General features: G+C 43.3%; 2 protein-coding genes across 4 annotated transcripts; one reads left to right on the forward strand and one right to left on the reverse strand.

Annotated features, from left to right (window-relative positions):
• Positions 1–258: 258 nt before the first annotated feature.
• aebp1b (AE binding protein 1b) lies at positions 259–16,651 on the forward strand. Of its 3 annotated transcripts, none has more exons than XM_016678049.1 (23): positions 259–1,159; positions 3,479–3,649; positions 3,733–3,786; positions 5,121–5,126; positions 6,259–6,570; positions 6,877–6,945; positions 7,481–7,543; positions 7,959–8,042; positions 9,493–9,564; positions 9,658–9,767; positions 10,035–10,174; positions 10,282–10,366; positions 10,450–10,594; positions 10,678–10,766; positions 11,893–12,016; positions 12,274–12,470; positions 12,602–12,778; positions 12,964–13,127; positions 13,273–13,688; positions 14,741–14,880; positions 15,317–15,416; positions 15,508–15,674; positions 15,877–16,651. In XM_016678049.1, the coding sequence occupies exons 1-23, from the start codon at positions 919–921 to the stop codon at positions 16,237–16,239; spliced, it is 3,489 nt and encodes a 1,162-aa protein (XP_016533535.1). In that variant the 5' UTR covers positions 259–918; the 3' UTR covers positions 16,240–16,651. The 3 variants fall into 3 exon arrangements, with proteins under 3 accessions (XP_016533535.1, XP_016533531.1, XP_007564679.1); XM_016678045.1 differs by having other exon boundaries at positions 260–1,159; positions 7,478–7,543; XM_007564617.2 differs by lacking the exon at positions 5,121–5,126 and having other exon boundaries at positions 260–1,159; positions 7,478–7,543.
• On the reverse strand, positions 16,341–21,153 carry pold2 (polymerase (DNA directed), delta 2, regulatory subunit). The gene is made up of 11 exons (XM_007564635.2): positions 20,975–21,153; positions 20,607–20,839; positions 20,401–20,522; positions 19,705–19,828; positions 19,510–19,624; positions 19,236–19,434; positions 19,052–19,132; positions 18,051–18,208; positions 17,836–17,963; positions 17,644–17,745; positions 16,341–16,951 (listed from the first exon to the last, which is right to left on the reverse strand). Exons 2-11 carry the CDS (start codon positions 20,830–20,832, stop codon positions 16,791–16,793), a joined length of 1,416 nt encoding a protein of 471 aa, XP_007564697.1. The 5' UTR covers positions 20,833–20,839; positions 20,975–21,153; the 3' UTR covers positions 16,341–16,790.
• Positions 21,154–21,170: the final 17 nt, after the last annotated feature.

Raw genomic sequence — 21,170 nt, forward strand, 5'->3', positions numbered from 1 at the left:
GAGACAGACGAAAAAGAAAACACAGAATATGATTCTGTCATCTGCCGTCCTGTGTTGTGAACTCCCCACTGCTGGGCTGCTTACTTGCTCCAAAAAAAGGAGACACCGATTGACACAACCGACCCCATTGGAGAGCACACACTAAGACGAAGAAACCTCTGACCTGACAAAGAACAGTTAAAGCAGATAAAAAAAACCGCATTGTTTTATCTGTTTAAAATTTCTCTTTCTGTCAATTATCTTTGTTTGGCTTTGCTGCACCAAATCCTTCTCCTCCTCTGCGCTCCTGTCTTTTTTCCCTCTCTCTCCCAGTGGCTCTGCTTGTGTAACCTGGTGTCCGAGGAGTCACTCCTCTCTCCCGCTGTTCAGCTTTGTGGTGGTTCTGCATGAGGCTGCGGCTCTACGAGAAGGAATTTCGGCAGACAGAAAGCAGACGGATCGTTCTCAAACCCCTGCGGTCCTCGAGGGCCCCACATGCCCTGCAATCTGAGGTCTTAGTGCTACACCTGTTGTGACTCGTCCTGCAGGTGAAGGGGATCCTTTAGCCTTGTTATTGTTTTTTCAGCTGACCAATTAGGAGCTCTGACTATTCATTTTGACCGGCTTTGCTTTAGGTATTTCTCTCCCTGTGTCTCTGCTGACTGCACCCTCCCAGCCTCTTCTCCCCCCCCCCCCCGTTAGTCGCTGTCTAGCCCAGCCTCAGCCCAGCTGACATGACACGCTGTGGATGTGGGTACGTGTGGAGCTGAAGGAGGAGACCTCCCTGCTGGGGTAAAAAGTTTGGAACGCGTTGAAAAGAGGCTGAACGCTGAAGCTCCTGGAGGATCAAGTGGAGCGAGCTGACGAAGAAGACACGCACACTCCAAAACCGAAGGATTTTTCAACAAACTTTTTTTTGTTGCTGTTTTTGCAGCAGATATGAAAAGCCACACTGTGACTGCGTCTGTGGCTCTGCTGGTCCTCTGCTGCCTGCTGATTCCCAGAGGAGGGAGGAGTGCCGGGGGAATAGCTTCCCTCCTGCAGGAGAAGCAGACTCAGGATCAGCTGCAAGACAAGTCCCTGGATGACCCAGAAAGCGAGCAGGAGCTCGCAGGGGACCCACACCCACTGGGACGCAGCATCAAGGCAAAGAGAGAGGCAGAGGGGACCTCACAGGAGGGTAAGAGCTGAGTGACGCTCTCTCGCCCGCAGACAAAACAGTAGAACTGCTGAGGAGCACGGCGCCTTGTGGTTCTAACATCACATTTTGTAATGTTAAAAAACGCAAAATTCAACATGTTTCGTTGAGATTTGATATCAACAGGAAATCAACAGAAAATAGTGGCGTGATTAAAAAGAAATAAAAAAATAGGCACACGGTTTTCAATATTTTTTTCTACAACTTAAAGTGTTGAAAGCATGGTTTGAATTTTGCATTAAGTCCTGCTGAATCGATGCTCTGCAGATCCACATTCTGCTTCAGTCTGGACAGAGAGCATCTGTGAATTGAAATGTTCAAATTTCGACAGATAGTGTGGGCTTTGACAAGTTGTGGACTTTGACTGGACCATTCTCACACACAGATATGAACTGATCTGAACCTTTGTCCCACTCCATGCATGGAGAGATTCAGTCTTTATTGACGGCCTGCTTACATCCCAGGTGCACAAAGCAGCAGCCATCGTAGATCCTTCCTCCCAGCAGGCTGTCACACTCTGTAGCCATCATCACTCACAACAACTCACAGCTTTTACTCATTTTGAATAATACTTCTGCCGGCATCACAGTCTTTATTGTCATTTTTTTGTAGGTAATCTGTATTTTTATTGCAAATTTTTGAATTAACCTACTCAGTTGTACATTCTTTTGGACTATTTCTAATAACTGCACAGATTATTTTTTTAAATGTTTTTTTTTTTATTATTTTCTTTGTGTGAATCTACTTGCTTTGTCTGTCACTTTGCTGCTGTTACACAGAAATTTTCCCATTGTGGGACAATAGAGGATATTTCTATTCTATTGTATTAGAACTCATCCTGCATGTTAGGGGTTTTTTTTTGTCCTGCTGGAAGGTGAACCTCCACACCCACTCTCAAGTCCTTTTGCTGTTTTCAGTATTGGCTTGTATTTAGCTCTGTCCGTTTTCCCTTTGGTTCTGCCCCCCTGTTTGACAAAAACCATCCATATCGGTATGATGCCGCCACCACCGTGTTTTACAGTGAGGATGCCGTGTTCAGAGTGATGTGCAGTTTTATTTATTTACCATGCAGGACGCTCCGCCTGTGACCCAAAATATTCCATTCCTCTGGCCGGAGAACCTCGTTAAACATGCCCTTAACCTACTTGGCTCGTGGCAAACGGCAATCATGGCATTTTGTGGTTTTCTTTCAACAATGCCGTCCTTCCTCCGACTTTTCTATAAAGCCCAGAACTGCGTAGTGATAAACTCAGTTGTCTCTGCCACACACTCTCCCACCTGAGCTGCAATCCCCTGCAGTTCATCCAGCAATACAATAGAGAGAAATCCTCTTGGTAGGTTTGCAGTTGTCCTTTCTGCTGTCTGACGACAGACTGAACAGCATTCTGTGAGATGCTCAAAGCTCGAAACATTTGTTCTATTTTTTCTTCAAACGTCTCCACAACAAAATCCGAGGCCTTCACAGAACATATCCATGTTTGGGTAATGTGGTTAAATTACCCAAACGTGGAGTTTATTTGCTAATAAAGTGATCTCTGAAGACCGTTACTTGTGTTTTAATTTAATTAGGGGTATCCAAGCAAAGAGGGCTGAACAGAACACATTTCCCTTTCACTGTCCAATTAGGCGCCACTTTGTGTTGAATGAAGTCTCAGTAAAACACGCTCCGGATCAAGGTTGTAAGTTAAGTTAATGTGGAAAAGTTTAGTCAACGTAAATACTTTCGCAGGGCATCGGAGTCTGAGTGAGAACATCTGGAGAAAGTCCAGATGTTCGCCCTGTCCACCACCAGGTCTTTTTTTTCTCTTTTTTTTCCCAGACGAACTCTGTGCTAGTAGCCCAGGAGGTGTTACTCATTTTGAAGGTGCTAATTTTTTTTTTCTTCTCCATTATGAAAGTCCTAGAAGATTAGTGCAGACCGTGGCATTATTGTTCATACAAATCACGCGTGAGAACATATCAGCTCTGTGCTGAGCTTCGCTGAAGATGCTGAGGTGAGAATAGTTTGCTGAGTATGTTGACAGATTTAGCATCCTTGAATCCCAGCTAATGGAAAAAGAGAGAAGTGTTTTCCATGAAGGCTCAGCAGAGCTTCGGACGACCTCAAAAGGAAATACTGATGGATTAAAAAAAAAAAGAAAAGAAAAAAAGAAGCTGAAACAAATTCAGCTGTCTGGTTCCTGCCTCTCACTAAGTTTCTCCCAAATGATGCAATATAAACTTTTTAGGGTTTTAAACAAAAAGTTTAATACCTTGAAATTTGTTCTGACTACTTCTACTTCTACTTCTCGTCTCCACCAGGCATTTTGAGCAGGCTGAGAAGAGCCCCGGAGGAAGGCAAAAAGAAGAAGAAAGACAAGAAGAAGAAAGAGCCAAAGGATCCAAACGCCACTAAAAAGCCTAAAACTGACAAGAAGGGGAAGAAGAAAGACAGGCAGACCACAACCACAACCCTCCCACCCACCACAACAAGTAAGAACAACATACTGCATCATGTTTCTACTGAACTGGAATGACTTGGAGATTTGCTGACCTGGTTTCTGTCTTTCTTCCAGCGATCCCAACAGAGCCTCCCACTGACCCCCCTGCTGAGCCTGACTACTTCCCTGGTTAGTGCCGAGTTAAACTAGATCTAAGGTTCTGACTCCAGCAGCCATTCTCTGACTTCTTCTCCTGTCATTCCCGTTTTGAATAGAAAAACGACTGGTTGACATATTTATGCTTCACAAAAATAACTGTAGTAGCTAAATTTACTTTCAGCAAGCTGACTGGCAGTGTGCAGCAACTTGAGGCTCATTGTGTTTCTCTTCGCTGCAGACTGAAAAAGGATTTCCAAATCTTTGTATACCTTGATGCAACCAATTGACTCAGGCAAATAACTCCACGTTTAGGATGCTGAATAATTGAATTTGTCCCACGCAGTTTTATTGCACATAACCACAACCTTCAGAGTTACATAAAGGAAGTTACAAAGTCGGCCTTCTATCGCCTGAACAACATATCCAGGATTAAAGGACTAATGTCCCAACAAGATCTACAGAAACTCATACATGCGTAGGCCTGTCACGATAACAAATTTTGCTGAGCGATTGTCTAAAAAATTATTGCGATAAACGATAATATTGACTAATAATGCATGTGATTTCCTGCCTTAGATAGATGCACTTTATTTTCAAAAGAACACATAACACTGGAACTGATAAACTAAATAAACAACACAACCAAAAACAAAAATAAAATGGATTCTCAGTCTCCATTAACAAAAAACGTACTTAAATAAAAACTAAACAACATAAAACCAAAGTGGAAATAAATACTGGATTCAACCAAAAGAGTGCAGATTATAAAGTCTGTATACTGTATTGCCCTCAGTAATCACTAGATTTAAATAGAGAAGATGGGCACATCCGACTCCCTAATGCAACAGTTCATTCTACACAATTTTTTGCCCCCATTTTGCCCTTGTGACAATCTTAGAACGTTGGCCGATCTAAGATTGACGGTGATTTCGTAACCGATCATCCTGTAGTGAGTGTATGGTGAGTTACGGTAGATGGTCGTGACCTCTCCGATCTAAATCAGGGGTTTTCCCTGACTGGGACCTTAAAGCTGAATGTGACAGGTAGCCAATCAGAAAGCGCGGATTCTCCTCTGCGCTTTCTGAGGGGAAATTACGGAGGGGAATCCCAAACAGCTGACACGCAGCAACCCGAAGTCCAGCGGACATCGGAGATGATATGTGGAAACAACATTAATGTTTATTCAACATTTCGTGCAAAGAATATAGAAATGACAAGGAGAGGAGTTGGAGCCAAATTGCTACCGCAGCTGATAAACCCGGTATGTTTTCAGCTGCTCTTCGTTAACGTGACATAAATAGGTTATAATGATTTTCATTCAGTCAGAACTTTACGCTGACTCTAGCCACATGCATCACAGGTAGATTCTAGTAAAGCATTGATTAATGCCTGGCTTTAAAATTAGTTAACTGGACTTGTAGCCCTTATTTTGTGCCCATGTGGCTGGACACCACACGGCACGACGAACCCAATCGAACCGTTATACCTAGGATTTCTGTCGGCTAATGTGTGATCTCTCAGGTTTTGAAAATGGGCCGCTGGACATTACACCAAGGAAATGAGGAAGGGAGAGTCAGTAGAGAGCACCGGAGCTGAGCCTTTTTCCATTTAGTGTCATCAACAGAAAGAAAAAAAAGGCAGGAAGAGACGATAAAGCCGATAATTAAAATGAGGTCGATAGGTTTAATTTATCGTGTGATTAATTGATATATCGTTTATCGCGACAGGCCTATCCATGCGTTTATCTTTAGTCGCATTGATTACTTCAGCAATGTCTTCAAAGGTCTCCCTAGAAATTTTAATCAGACCAACAGCTGCAACTGTTCTCACTAAAACTAGGAAGATGGATCATCTCAGTTCTAAAGTCTCTACACTGGCTCCCGGTAGCTCAGAAAACAGACTTTAAGATTCTGTTGTTAGTTTATAAATCATTTAATGGCTTAGCACCAAAATATATTAAAGATTTGCTGAATCACTTGGTTACTTTAAATCTAGGTTATAAAAACCTATCAGTTTAGAGTTTTGATAAATAAAACATTGACCAACATGTTTGACATGTATTGATATTGATAACTGATATATTCGCAATATCAATATAAATGTTTGTTTAGTTTTTCTGGTTATTCTGATTTTTCTTTGTTTTTCAAAAGAATAATTATAATAATAGTGGTTCGTTTATATTCACTTCTTTCTTAGATTTTTCTTTAGATTATTTATTTCCTTTTAACTCTTCTTCCTGTTTCTTTTTAAAGTCTGTTTGGCCTCACTTTGACCTCAGTCACATGAAATAAGTCTATATTTAGCTATAATTGTTTTGTTTTTTTGTTTGTTTCTTGGGAGTTGAATGATATTTTTATGGCTTTTTATTGATGCGTTTTTACGATGCAAAGGACTTTGGACGACGTTGCTGCTGAAATGTGCAAAACAAATCAACTCGAATGATTGATCGATATGATTCAACAACTCTATTTGCACATCTGCGCTTTGTCCCCTGTCTGTTAGACGACTACTGGACAGCAGAAGATGACTACTGGGGGGCTGGCACCACTCCATCTCCAAGCACTGAGCCCCCGTACCTTCCCAGGGTACCAGACGACCCTGTGACCGACGCCTACGATGACTACTGGAATCCCGTCGAGGGAGAGCCGTCGACTTCACCGCCCGACAACTACGATGATCTCTGGAAGGAAATTGAGAAGGAGCCATACGCTCCTGTGACCGATAACTACGACATTTACTGGAAGGACCCGGACCCGACCCCCGAGGCCCCGGAGAAGTACGGCACAGACGACAGTGACTACTGGGACGCGACAGGTACGTTTGGGACTCTTTAGTGCTCCTGGTTTTGTTCCTGCAGCCACAACAGCAAACGCTTGTCGGCACTTTGTCTCTGGCTGAGGTCAAAAAGATCATCGAATTTTTCCACAGGTGCTGGAAAACTTTGTTTGACACTCCGAACGTGTTGCCGTTACTCCGTGTTTCCAGTGTTTTGCCAAAAAAAATGTAGTTCTTATTCCAGCATTTTTCCTCACTCACTTTGTGTTAAATTATCTGTCAAGTTAAACGAATCTGAGTTTTGTCGTTTAAACTCTTGCTCCATCTTGTTTTTCCCTCCCGCAGTCGAGCTTCCAGATAAATTCCCAGACGTAGAAGAGGTCAGCCCCGAGGTCATAGTGGAAACCATCCCAGGTACCTGCTGTCACGCAGCGATCTTAGAAAAACGAACAACCAACCCCTCCACCTGAAAAAAATATGGCAAATTTTCAAATCAAGCGGAGAGACTTTTCCAGGAGTTAGGGACATATGGAATATCTGTTCCACTTGTGGCTTTCATGAGCACATGGCAATGACATTACAGTGAGTCTGTGCAACAACCTAACCCACATTTGCAGACAGGAGTGGGTGGGTTTGCTTGGATCCACTAAGTCAACAAGACCGTCTACGGTTTTGTTGTGGCGTTCGGAGGAGCCCTGTCATCAGATCCCAACTAATTTATGATTCCTGTAAATGTAAATTAAGGCTCTAACAACCTGATTATAGTGAGGCGTCACAGAAGCAGATCTGATGTTGTGGTCGAGCAAATCAGGGCAGGGCAAACGTGTAAAACTGCTGATTAAATGGTGTAATCTCATAAAGTCTCACTTGTAAAGAAGTAGATTTTTTTTAGATGACAAAATGGGGCTTTCTAACTTTGTTCTGTTGTTGTTTTTTTTAAACACAGAAGAACCCACAACATCTGCTCCACTTGAGAGGACCTGGTATGATGATTACGACGAATATGGAATGAGTAAGCGAGCACTAACGGGTCAAATATGTCCCAAAACCCCCCCACATGGTCCTCATTACTCAGAAAGACAAGAGGGAATAAGCACCCAGGTCATGAGGTTTCCTGAACTAACACCCGATAATCTTTTTGTTTCCCCGATTTTGATCTTGAAAGCCAATCTCTTGTAATTTCCTATTTCACAATTATGCACCCCAATGTCTTAGCCTGCCAAATAATAAAAACTTCAAGGAGTCTGGATAATCTTGCAAGCTTCTATACATCTGAAACCTACATGTCCTTTTGTAAGGTCAATAACCTTACAAAATAAAAGCTGATCTTTCATGATCTTTTTCTCTTTGTTTCCATGTTTTAAGCTAGAGAGAAGTGCCTTCGTGAGCGCGTCCATAAAGTTACCAGTTCTCTTTTTCCGCTGCAGGACGGAAAGACTATGACACAGATGAAAAGTGGGTAGAAAAAGAAAGAGAGCGAGCCAAGAAGGAGAGAGAGAGGGAGGAGAGAGGTAAGAGAACCCAGATGTGGGCTTACCCAAGCCCTTTTAGAAATTATCTTTCTGTGCAATTATGTCAATAGAACCCAGTGCCTTTGACCTAACAGCAAAAGTACTAAAGGACAACAAAACAACGCTCTGACATGTTTGCCGCTTTCTCATGTCTCTTATAAATACGCTGTTGCAGATGTGGTGAAGAGTCCAGCTTTAACTTGCACGAAAGGGACCGAGGTTTATCCAATCATAGCAGAATTGAGATCAGGCATGCTAACGGTTGAGAAATCTCCCGTGAGCTCGAGGGAAAGCAGACGCCATGGGGGGAGTTTTTATCGGGCAAACTCAAAGCACGCTCAATTCACGGCTGCCACGTGTTTGCAGTATGCATTCAGGTTGGGGAGTAGAGTTCAGAGAAAATGATAAATGACTCAGACAGGAGTTGGGGTCAAAAAGGTCACCTCCAGCAGCCACAGTCTGCTACCGATTGGATTTTAGCTTCACTCGAAGCAGATGTTTCCATAACCGAATGCTGTCACCTTTAACATGAACCTGCAGAAGAGTTCGGTGAGACAAAAGTAGAGAAAAAAAAACAAGCGTGTTAGAGCGTCTAGTGCTCCTCTCTGGGGAAAAACTGGTCCAAAGCAGCATGAGGCCCTAAACCGAATTGGATTTGGGAGTCCTCCCAGCTACCGTCAATTACCACAGCTCCAGTAACACTCCCTTTATATCGGCCATATCCAAATACATTAAACTTCTCTTGGGTTTACAGAGGTCAGAAAAAGTTCTATATTATATCTATATATCTATATACTATATTATATCCAGCAGTTCTATATTAGAAATTGACTTTATGATACAAAGGCAACAGTAGCTTAAATAACAACTTGTCGAAACCAAAACAAGCAGAACTGTCAGCACAACAAAACGTGAAGCTTATCGGCTACAGCAGCAGAAGACCTCGACTGCAGATAAAGGCAGGAAACAATTCACACACTTTCTACCAAAACTGGAGAATAATAGACTTTCTGGTTGCATGAGTTCTGTTTCTACTTCTAAATGTCAATATCTATACCGAACTCTAAATATTTTCAGCCAGACTGTAAAGGCATTTTCAATCGGGTCGTAGTTTCCTTACTTTGGATGTGCTGTGGGACAGTTCTGTTTGAGGTCAGGATGGCCTGAGTTTTATTAGAGCAAATCTGGACCGAAGGCCAAGTCATAACATCTGGTTTTGTTTTTAGATTTCTTCCCTCCGCCAGACTCCAGGCTCTTCACATCCTCAGGAGGATTTTTAGCGAGTAAAACGTAAAAAAAAAAAAAAAAGAAAGAAAGAAAGAAGGAAAGGAAGAAAGAAAAGTTGCTAAATTGTGTCTGGGCAGAGAAAGTAGAAAAGAAAAAGAAATCAGTTCAGGGAAAAACAGTGCAATTTATTTTTCATTCAGACTGCTCTTCTGACCCCTGACAGAACGAGCAGAGAAGCTGAAGGAGGCCGAGGAGCGAGCCAGGAACAGACCACGTGTCTACAAGGAGCCAAAGAGTGAGTCAGTAAGATCTGGAAAAGATGGTGAAGATCTACTTTTTTTTTTTTTAATCGTTTCTTCTCATTCCTTTGTGCCTCCACATGTGGCAGAATGTCCTCCTCTGGGGATGGAGTCCCATAAGATCGAGTCAGACCAGCTCACAGCCTCCTCCATGTCTCAGTACGCCTTCTCTCCTCAGAGGGCGCGCCTCAACATGCAGGTAGGCAGTCAGGACTGAATACGCCACTCGATTACCCGTTAGCAGCTTTGGAAAATACAGTTACAGCCGAGACAGTCACTCCCATTAATCAGAGATTCCCATAAACAGCTGAGATATTAAATCAAAAACACACTGTGGCCTGCCGTTTCAAAGTCGAGAGAAACGTAAATTCAAATCAAATCACGCGGCATGTTTTGAGTTTAGAGCTCAAACCGTGAGCAAGCCGGAGGACTGAGCAGCAGACTCTCTGGTCTGTGTGGTTCCCAGGGCTCAGAGGATGAGGACAATATGAGAGGTGGAGCGTGGTGCGCAAACTCAGAGGACAGGATCCACTGGTTTGAGGTCGACGCTCGCAGGGAGACGGAGTTCACCGGAGTTGTAACTCAAGGCCGAGATGCCCTGAATGAGTGAGGAGCATACACACACACACACACACACACACACACACACTAGTACAGAGCGTTTCATCTCAGCAATAAACTCCACTTGCTAATCTCCTGTTGACTCATTTCAGGAGCGATTTCGTGACATCCTACTTCCTGGCCTTCAGCAATGACAGCAGAGAATGGACCACCATTCACGACGGATACGCAGACTGGGTGAGTTGACCTCGACCTGCATCACCTTCCTCCTTGCTCCACCTTCTGAATCCCCGACCTCCCGTCTCCCCCGTCTCGTCCAGCTGTTCTTCGGAAACAACGACAAGGACACTCCCGTCATGAACCGACTCGCCGAGCCCGTGCTGGCTCGCTACATCCGGATCATCCCTCAGAGCTGGAACGGCTCTCTGTGCATGAGGCTGGAGGTCCTGGGCTGCCCTGTGCCTGGTGAGGCCGCCCTCCGCCATCCCTTAGAAACACAGTGTGACACACACAAACAGGAGTGTGGTTTAATCGGTTTCTGCTGTCAGACCCAGGTGGTGCTCTGTACAGGCAGAATGAGGTGACTCCTGTGGATTACCTGGAGTTCAAACACCACAGCTACTCGGAGATGGTTGAAGTGAGTATCCCTCAAAGTGCATCCTGAGGACGATTATCGCTTCAGTCTACACAGTGTCTTATAACTGTTAGCGCTGCAACTAGAGATTATTTTAGTTATCGATTAATCTATCGGTTATTCTGACGATTAATCAGATAAAAAAAAATTGGCACATTCTGCAGGTTTTTTATTTAAACCTTTTTTTTATACAATATTAGAAGTACATCCAAAGAGGCTTCAAATTCAATTCATTTTTTTAAAATAAGATGATAAACATTTAATGCTATGACGCATTTCTTGATCATCTGTAGCACAGAATGCTACAGATGATCTCAAAAAACTACTACAAACATCAACATGTGAAAAGTCGACAGAGATGATCTTTTGATTAATTTTTGGTTTGACCAAATAATGAATAGACAGCAAAAGGTGTTTAATTGAAGTTTTTTTTAAAGCTAAAATGATTCCACTCTGAGTTCTGGGTACATCATTTGTACAGGCAAATGGACTTTTATTTTTATCTTAAATGCAAAATGTATATATTTCTTTGTACAATTTTGGCTTAATATCTCCTCTGAGTGTCTTGTTCTTTCAGAAAATTGTCTTCTTTGAGTTTGTATACTCCAGTCAATGAATAATCGATCACTAAATTAGCTGACAATCGTTTCAATAATTGATCCGTCAGGATTAATCTGATTAATCGCTTCAGTCATAATAACTATATCATGGCAATTTCAGACTGTGTGAAATTAACATTGTAAAGGACTGTTAAGAATTAAATATTTGTTGCCTCTTATGTTTTATAAATTTACACCTTGCACGCTAACAATTCAAATATTCAGCCTGTTGAATGGAGCGGGCATCACACCTGTCAAAGACGATGGCGCTCTACGACATTATAATGACTGAAGCATTATAATGATGACGGACAAGAATGTAAATGTCAACAGTGTTTTGATCACAGTGTTCAACAATCCTCCAAATGCGTAACTTCCTAAAGTTGTGCCGCCCTAATCAAAACTAATATTATAAAAATAGTCCAGTAAGGCAATGTTGCTTCCTAAAATGACGATGAGAGTCTTTGACGGTGAACCGCTTGTTGCCTCCATGAGCTACGCTTCATGTGCATCATTTCTGACTCATCCAGCTGATGAAGTCGGTACATGAGGAGTGCCCCAACATCACCAACATTTACAGCCTGGGCCGCAGCTCTAAGGGACGAGAAATCATGGCAATGATCATCTCTGGAAACCCCACGGAGCACGAAATAGGTGAGAATAACAGCATGACTGACACACCTGTCCAGTAAAGGTTTGCAATTAAACAACACTGATATTTCTGTCTGTAAAATAAAAACATGTTCTAGAGGTATGGATACTTGTGCATGTCGTTGTTTCTAAAGTAAAACCCTGATTGGAAAGAAATAAAAAAAAAATACAGACATGCCCTGAACGTATCACTGTGTCCTTTAAAAACCAGGTAGACGTGCAGGTTGTGGTTAACAGAGAATAACAGGCCGTCTCCTCAGGTGAGCCGGAGTTTCGCTTCACGGCTGGTCTCCATGGGAACGAGGCAGTGGGGAGGGAGCTGATCCTGCTGCTCATGCAGTACCTGTGCAAAGAATACAAAGACAGGAACCCCAGGGCCCAGCGCCTGGTGGAGGGAATACGCATCCACCTGGTTCCCTCTCTGAACCCTGACGGGCACGAGACAGCTTTCGAGGTGGTGAGTGGAAGAAAAGCAATCATGTCTATCGGGTCAACCTGCAAAAACAAACAGAAGAGACCAACAGGAGATGCTGCTGAACCAAAGTCAGTGCACTCATCAGCTGATTTTCCTCATGTCTCCTGCTGCAGGGCTCGGAGATGAGCAGCTGGACCATGGGACACTTCACTGAGGACGGCTTTGACATCTTCCAGAACTTCCCTGACCTGAACAGCATCTTGTGGGACGCTGAGGATAAGGGCATGGTGCCTAAACTGACCCCCAACCATCATGTGCCCATACCAGAAAACTTTGAGTTCAACACCTCGGTAAAGAACTCACAGATAAGTTTTAAAATGCTTGCTGGGTCGTTTATCCTCAGAAGATGTTTTTAACACTTTAAGAACATTTTCTGTGTGAACCTACACCTGATGCTGCTGTTACGCCTGAATTGCTGTTTCTGTTCTACTCTTTTCAGACGTGTTGAATCTTTATCTTTCTGATTTTGCTCCAGATTGCTATGGAGACCAGAGCCATTATTTCCTGGATGAAAGCCTACCCATTTGTGTTGGGTGCAAACTTCCAAGGCGGAGAGGCCATCGTGGCCTATCCTTATGACAGTTTACGTCTCAACAAGCCTGCCAAGAGCGAGCAATCCCGCAGCCGCAAGAAGAGACAGTATGACATTTCCTCTGTGAATTTATTGCTCTTCTTCTCTGCATGAATGTTTGCCTCTCAGGTTGTTTTGCAATTCCTCCTTCCTTTTCTACTACATAAATCAGAGTTGTTTTGAAAGGCTTAAACCAAAATAACATCCCTCCAGGTACGAGGACGAAGGTTTTGATGTGACCGAGTGGGGAAGGGGCTACCAGGAGGAGCCAGAGGAGGACTGGAGAAGTCGAGGATACGCAGAGCCAGAGGAAGAATGGCGAGGTCATGGATACGACCATGGATACGACCATGGATACGACCCCGGATACGAGCATGGCTACAGCCAGGGTTATGGACACAGAGAGGAAGAGGAGGACGACGGAGGGCGCGGGGCTGGATTCCACTACAGTGAGCCCGAAGACGAGCCCCGGCTGACCCCGGACGAGTCCTTGTTCAGGTGGCTGGCTGTGTCATACGCCTCCACGCACCTGACCATGACCCACAACTACCGCGGGTCCTGCCACGGAGACATACCCGCAGGAGCAGTCGGCATGGTCAACCGGGCAAAGTGGAAGCCCGTCACCGGGAGTAAGTAACAACCTGCTGACTGCTTGAGAAGGCAGCACACCCTGGTGGACATGATATGCAACTACACCCGTCAGTCAAAGAAACATGAACTTTAATAATTTCAGATTTAATAACTTTCTAAACCTGTAAGCAGGCCGTTATAGGCTAAGCCTTTTAAGGATTAACTGACCCAATTAATCCTGCAGCTGTTCTGTCAGGTTGAGGTTACAACTGTGCAGGTTAGTCAAGTTCTTCCACACCAAAAATCCCCCTTCCACGTCTTCATGGACCTTGCTTTTTGCACTGTTACAAAGTCATGTTTGTCACAAGGTGAGAAGTATTAAAATGTCTAAAACATCTTCAAATGCTTCAACACCAGAGTGTCTTTTAGTGAAACTATTGGGTTAAGCCCTGGCCAGCAACCCCACAACACTATAATTGGAAAAAGTCAGACCATTACTGTTCTTGGGGAATCCGCGAAATCAAGACCATTGGATTGCCAGACAAAGAGGTAATATGGTTCCAGTTAGTATGTCTCCAATGCTTTTGAGTCTTGTGGGGTGGTTTTGCATTGCATTCGGTGATATAAAGTTCAGATCCAGATGTTTAGCCATGGAAACACATTTTACGATGAGGTCTATGCTGTTCTTGAGCCAGTCTGAAGTTCATTGGTCTGTGGCTGTTCAATCCACAGACGGCTTCTGCACACTAAATGCTTCAGCCGTTGTTGCTACTCTGTGGCCAAGTTGCCAGTTGTCATTATAGTTGCACTAATAGTTTCCTGTGGAATGTTTAGTAACAAGGAAATTTAACAAATGGGCTTCTTGTAACGATGAACTCCTGGAGTTCACTAAGGTCTTGAGAGCAACGCTTTTTTAAACAAATGTTTGTAGAAACAGTTTTACATGCCTGGGTGCTGGGATTTTATGCTGGAACATGTGAATTTATTTAATTTCTCTTTAGAATTAATGTTTGAATCAAAACTGAATCCAATTATTTGGAACAGGGTTCATCCTTTGTTTTGGTCACAATGGGGACAAAGTCAATATCTATGTCTGTGATCTTCTGTCCAGGTATGAATGACTTCAGCTATCTTCATACCAACTGCTATGAGTTGTCCATATTCCTGGGCTGTGATAAATTTCCTCATCAGAGTGAGTTGGCCCAAGAATGGGAGAAAAACAGGGAAGCAATGCTCACCTTCATGGAGCAGGTGAGTCACAAGAATGCATCCTGATCTGGATGAAAACCAGATTTCATCATTGCTAAATTTCAAATCCGCTACTAATCGTCTCCTATTCCAAAAACCCTAAACAGAAGATGTCTTGCCTTGAAAATCAGTTGTCCTCCAGACACAATCTCATTTAGACATTACTTATTTGGGATGGTTTTCTTTATAAAGTCCTTATGCGATTAGATAAAATCATAGATTATCATTTACCAAACAGTCTCCTGTAAGTGGAGGAAATAAAATTAAAAGCTTAACGAAATGTAAAACATCTTTTTTTTTCTTTTCATCATGGGTGTGGCCAGATTCCTTTAAATGTTTACTTATTGAAAATGCAGAATTACAGCTCGTTAGGGCACATTTTATTAAACAGTGACATGCGAACAAACGGTGTGTTTCCTCATGTCTTCCTGTTCTTTAGGTGCATCGTGGCATCAGAGGCATTGTGAAAGATCAGCAGGGTAATCCTATTGCAAATGCCACGATCTCTGTGGAGGGAATAAACCATGATGTTACCACAGGTGACAACACTTTATCCCCACTTAAACACACTTACTGCCCATTTTCGACACTTTTAAACATGCTTCTCTATCGTTTTTTACACTACCTCAGCCCCAACAGGGGACTACTGGCGGCTGCTGAACCCAGGGGAATACCGGGTGACGGCGAAGGCCGAAGGCTTCTCCTCCGAGACTAAGCTCTGCGTGGTGGGTTACGAGTCCGGCGCGACCTCCTGCAGCTTTAACCTGGCCAAGTCCAACTGGGACCGCATCAAACAGGTGAGGTCACGCTCTGACCCCAGCGAAATGTACAGCACCTCTCAGAAATATTCATACCTCCTTCAACTTTCTCCACACTACAACCACGACCTCCAATGTTTACTATTCAGATTTCATAATAGACGAAACAGGAGTGTGTCAAAATGTTCAACATCTGGTCTCGCCGCAGTGTAAACAAAGGTTTGCATTGACTTCTTCACAGATCATGGCCCTTCACGGCAACAAGCCAATTCGACTCAGTTACAGCAACTCCAGAACACAAACCTCTTCGCGCAGCAGCGGCAGCCAGAAGCGTGTGATTAGTGGCGGCAACGGGTTTTCTTCAAACTCCAATGCAAGTCCCCAGCGCATGAGGATGCTCAGGATTGCGCGTATCCGCCGTCTTCGGCAGCAGAGGTTAATGAGGTTGAGATTGAGTTTGACGACGACGATGCCCACGACGACAACGACGACGACGACAGCAGCTCCAACAACATCGTGGTACGACTCATGGGGATTAGGGGAAGCAGAATCCGTCACACCTGTCCTGGATTATAACTACGAATACAAGATTGACGACTATTAAACCAAAAAATAAAAACATCCAGCTTGTTTCAGTAAACCACTCCAGGTTTGTAATTGTAGCTCTTGTTCAGTTCAGTCATTTTTTTTTTTTTTTTTTAAAACAAATGCAGTGAGAATGTACATGTAACTACGGTGAAAAGTTTGTTACACAACTAAAAAAACTAATCCATGTTTATAGACGTTTCTGTCCAGCTCAAAGTCCACGCTGTTATTTTTGTCTCTTTTGTAAATGTATGCTTCGTGAAAAGATGTTTATTGAGAACACAAATTAAAAGAAAACAAACAGCTGAATTATTTACACTGTTGTCACTCAAGTCGGAAACAGTTTTTACAAGACACATAATCGTGCGGAAAGCAGGTGACGATGGCGGTTCCATCAGAGGCACAGTCCTAATAAAACTGTAATAAACACCCGTCTGGTTCGTTTGTTTTAATAGAGCCTAGTCTTTGTTACTGGGTTGCCAGTTTTAACAACTTCGACCTGAACAGTAAAAAAAAAGCAAAAAAACAAGATTATAGTCCAGCTGATCCGAGATGGAAACAGTTCTCCTGCTAATGACTGATGTTCATCTCACTTTCTTCATCTTCGTCGGCGGAGAAGGCTGAGAAGAAAACCGGCTCGCACCGCAGGGTGCGCAGGTTGACCAGGCAGGCGGTCTGGGTGCTGCTGAAGTCTGGCACGGTCACCAGGAGGACTTCCTGTCCATCAGAACCTGGCAGGGAGGAGACAAAAACTAGTGACAAAACTGATCGTCTTTGATCCAATTCCTTCACCGTTTTTCTCCCCCTCAGAAAAGCCTGTCACTAAAAAAAAAAAAAATCAATTAATTGCAAAACGCATGAAAATAAGCTTCGATATTTTCTGAAGGGAGATTTTGTTTAGAGACATCACGATCCATTTTATTTATGTTTTGGGTTAAGTATTGTCTATTTTCTTTTTATATATATTGTGTTTTATTTTGAATATTTAAAATATCTTCCAGTATTAATGTTTTTTTTTTTACTTTTTCACAAAACTAAAGTTTATTAGTCTTTGAGAGGGCTACCTTACATTCTTAATGCAAGCCATTATCAATATTATACTTGAAAATGATCTCAAAACATGATCATTTATTGCAATAACCACTGGGACAATTTATCGTCCAACAAAGTGTATTATCATGACAGGCCTTCCCTCAGCATTTCCCAATGTTCTCTGTTCGTCGTAATCCATTATAAATACAATTATGGTAGATACAGCTATGGCTGACTTTATACACAGAGCATGCAAAGAAATAAAGAAAAGAAAAGAAACCAGGAAGGACTAAAACTGAATACATTGGCAAACAGATCGTTTTCCAGAACTGGAAATTTCTTTAAATTTAATCCTTCCAGGCAGTGGAGGAAGCTTTCATCTGTCACTAACCTTGGATGAGCTTAGACTCAAACACTGGAGCGTTGCCACTGAAGTACACATGGGGACATTCCTCCAAGATAAACGGGTCTCTTTGATAAAATGGGTAGCAACCTGAAACAAAAACACTGCCGTCATTCCCCAGTTATGTGTGTGTAGACTCACAAGGCCACAACACTTCTTCCCCTCCACCTTTCAACCAACCTAGCGTATCAGGAGCGGTGGGGGCCAGGTGCCGGAGCCGCAGTGTCTCCTCCAATATCTCCAGGTGGCTGTCCATGCTGCTGTACTTCTTGATGTCACACACGTTCTGCCCCGATGTGCCTAAAAACCTTCACGGAGAGAAACCAAACCAGATCTGAGCAACCATTTCTGATGGGACGGAGTGTGTGTGCGTGTTCGCATGGGACGCCGCCTACCTGACTCCGTCGATGTTGGCTCCGTACGGATTGGAGACCAGCTGCAGGGTGGGGTACACGGAGGACAAAGGGAACATGCATCTGTGCAGGGGTTGCTGTGGGAGGGTGTAGTTGGTGGGGTCGTACTGCCCTGGCATCACGTCCACTGGAACGGAGGCCTTACGACGAGCGAGAGGAGGTGACACGATATCAGACGTGCAATCAATCAGTCACTAATAAATAGTCATAAAAGTTTTATCCAGGGGCAACATCCCTACTCTAAAACATAAATTTTTTGTAAGGAGGAATGAAAAAGAAAATAAAAACATCCAAACTATTTGGACTGTTTTTGGGTTTTTGTTAAGAGGGAGCATCGCCATCGGACAGTTCTGGTTGTGTCTGTTAGTCTGTGTGGTTAATGAAGGGCTGTTTTCATGTGCACTGAAAGATATTACAAACCAAAATGAACACGCAGTTAATAGATTCAGTTTTAACAGGTTTTCTGCACCAAAGAGTTAAGAATGTGTAAACACGCTTTAAAGATGTACATATGTCCAAATTTAAGTTTCCATTTGTTATCGATGTGAATGTAGACCCGGGTGTATTTGCTAGTTTACTGTGAGGGAACGCAAAAGAAAAAAACAAATCCTCCATGTCCCCTAGGGGGCTCTGCACAGTCACATATACTAGAGTTAAAAAATAAAAAAAACACTATAAACTTTACCATCACATCTTTTCTTATCTCCAGATGTCTAACATTTTTTTTTGCAACAATTACAAACAACAGAAAGACAACAATTGCAGGAACAGACTAAACAGTTGCCGTGTCTAATATTGATGATGAATAAACTCCTACAAGTCAACTGAAGCTTTTCCTTATCACTTTCTCTTTATTATTAACAACATGCCACAGTTTGAATGTTTATACAACAGTAATTATGCAACCTTGCCAAGTATAGACACCCTCGCTTCCTCCAGCAGAAGCACAACAGAAAAGCGATTAATAAGGCTCCACATCTCACCACCAGCTGAAGCAGCAGCTCATCAAGAAGGCGGATGGCTTCAACACTGCCGGCCTGAGTCTTCTTAGTGAGATACTTGGCCTGAATAACATACAGATACTCAATATTTGACATGTTAACCTGTTTACAAGATAAATACCGTGTCTAAGAGTTGCTCTGTTCATTGAATTTTTAAGCTTGTCACCTTTGTCGATGCATCTTTGTCCTGGGTGCTTTGGCTCAGCAGGTTCCCGGCCAGCAGGACCCTGGAAATGGACGCCGCCCCGCTCTGCTCCCCCGCATCACCGAGCTGACCGGTTACCATGTCGACCAGCAGCTGCAGACCCAGCATGCTGTCGGCCCTGGTGCTGCCTAGACCGAGCCCTGAGGCCAGGAGCACGAACCTGAGCGGGCGGATCAGTCAGAGGCGGGCCACTAACGCAGGCGGACCTGGGGATCTTCACATGATTTTGGCTTACTTGTCACAGCTGAGCGTAGGTCTGGGCGTCTGCGAAGGGAGATCGGCCGTGCAGAAGTCCTCAACGGTGAACTTGCCGTCGTTCTTCTCGGCTCCAAAGATGGCGATGACGCTGCCTGAGGAATGGGAGGAAGACAATGAGTGAATCTGAAGACGTGTGGGTCAAAGCGGCGGTGATGGGCAGTGACAAACTGACCTGTGACACACTTGTCTCTGTCAATTTTGCCCTCTAGTTTAATCCTCTGCAGCTCATCCTCCAGAATCAGCTCATCCGCTTCAGTGATGTATTTGTTTCGTGCAGGCTGGGGCAGGAGGTTGTGCTGAAGAACAATAAATAATCATGCAGTCATGTTTTATGGATGAAACGTCCCAATGAGTCTCGTTTGTCAGATTAAAAGTACCTTTCGAAAAAAACCTTAGATCAGATGTTAAACATACTTTTCATTAAACCCACATTTCCGTTTTTAAAAATATATAGATTTTTTTTATCTGTCTAATGTAATATTCTAATTTTACATGTCATGTTTTAATTAACTGTTGTAGAAAATCACCATAATTAACAGAAATAAAGGCTTTCAAACATCCATCTCAGTGTTTCACTTTAAATGATAAAGTTTCTAAAATAAATGGGATATTCAGTAATATTAAAAACGTTTTGACGTTCAAACGCGATTTCCATCAAATCTGAGACAGTTTGGAATCTAAAATATGTAAAAATGTTACTGTTGAAATGTGCAAGGAAGATATATTTAGGACTTCCAGAAAAGATTTAGATCTTCAATCACACCAAGATGTGGATTATTTATGAAAATCTAATTAAATAAAACCACTTTATAATCAATTGCTACTATGCATTGCTTTCTTCCTGCAACATTCAACAAGGTTTGCCAACCTCTTCACTGATCTCCTTCAGAATAGACGGCTGCAGGTCCATACGCTTGAACAGGGTCCCTACGATGCAACACTGCTCCCCTGTCTCCAGGTCACACAGCTTCCTGATGTGCACATCTGGACCTGACAAGAGAAGGTTTTAAAGGCAGCACATTTCAGGGTAAGGTAGGTGCTTCATATGTTCACAATGAGTTAATTTACTCTTACCCCACTTGTGTTTGGCTCTCTCTGACAGCACGGGTCTCATCTCCATGAGTCGTGCCGCATAGATGTGAGCATACTGCCTACTGAAGCTCCGCTCTCCGACTCGGTAGCGCTCGGTGCGGGGGCTGTAGTCCAGCGAGGTCCTCTCAAACACAGGGCCCTGGTCCTCCGAGGCTGGGCGGCAGAGCAGAGAGGAGCCCTCCCTCTGAGCACTGAGGTCGGAGAACATGACGGTCCTGGAAACGTGCTAGTTATTATCACCTAAACTGGTACTACTTTTCTGTCCACCGAGATACTTAACGCACAGTGAATGTAATTGCACTGCATAATATCACTTTTGCAATACTTTTGATAAGATATAGCGACTTTACCTGGTAGAAAAGTAGGTCTGGTTTTGGCTTTTCCCTCTTAAATGTGGTACTTTGAAGTATTTTTGGATTTTTCTCCAGGCGAACAAAAACAGACAACTCCCGCGAAATTACACTTTCACGTCACTTTCTCGCGAGATGAATCTGTATTATCGCGAGGAACTGCGGACGGTATCCAACGCTGCAGAACAGACGCACA

The sequence above is a fragment of the Poecilia formosa genome, unplaced genomic scaffold, assembly GCF_000485575.1.
Source record: "Poecilia formosa unplaced genomic scaffold, Poecilia_formosa-5.1.2 Scaffold5, whole genome shotgun sequence".
Taxonomy (NCBI): domain Eukaryota; kingdom Metazoa; phylum Chordata; class Actinopteri; order Cyprinodontiformes; family Poeciliidae; genus Poecilia; species Poecilia formosa.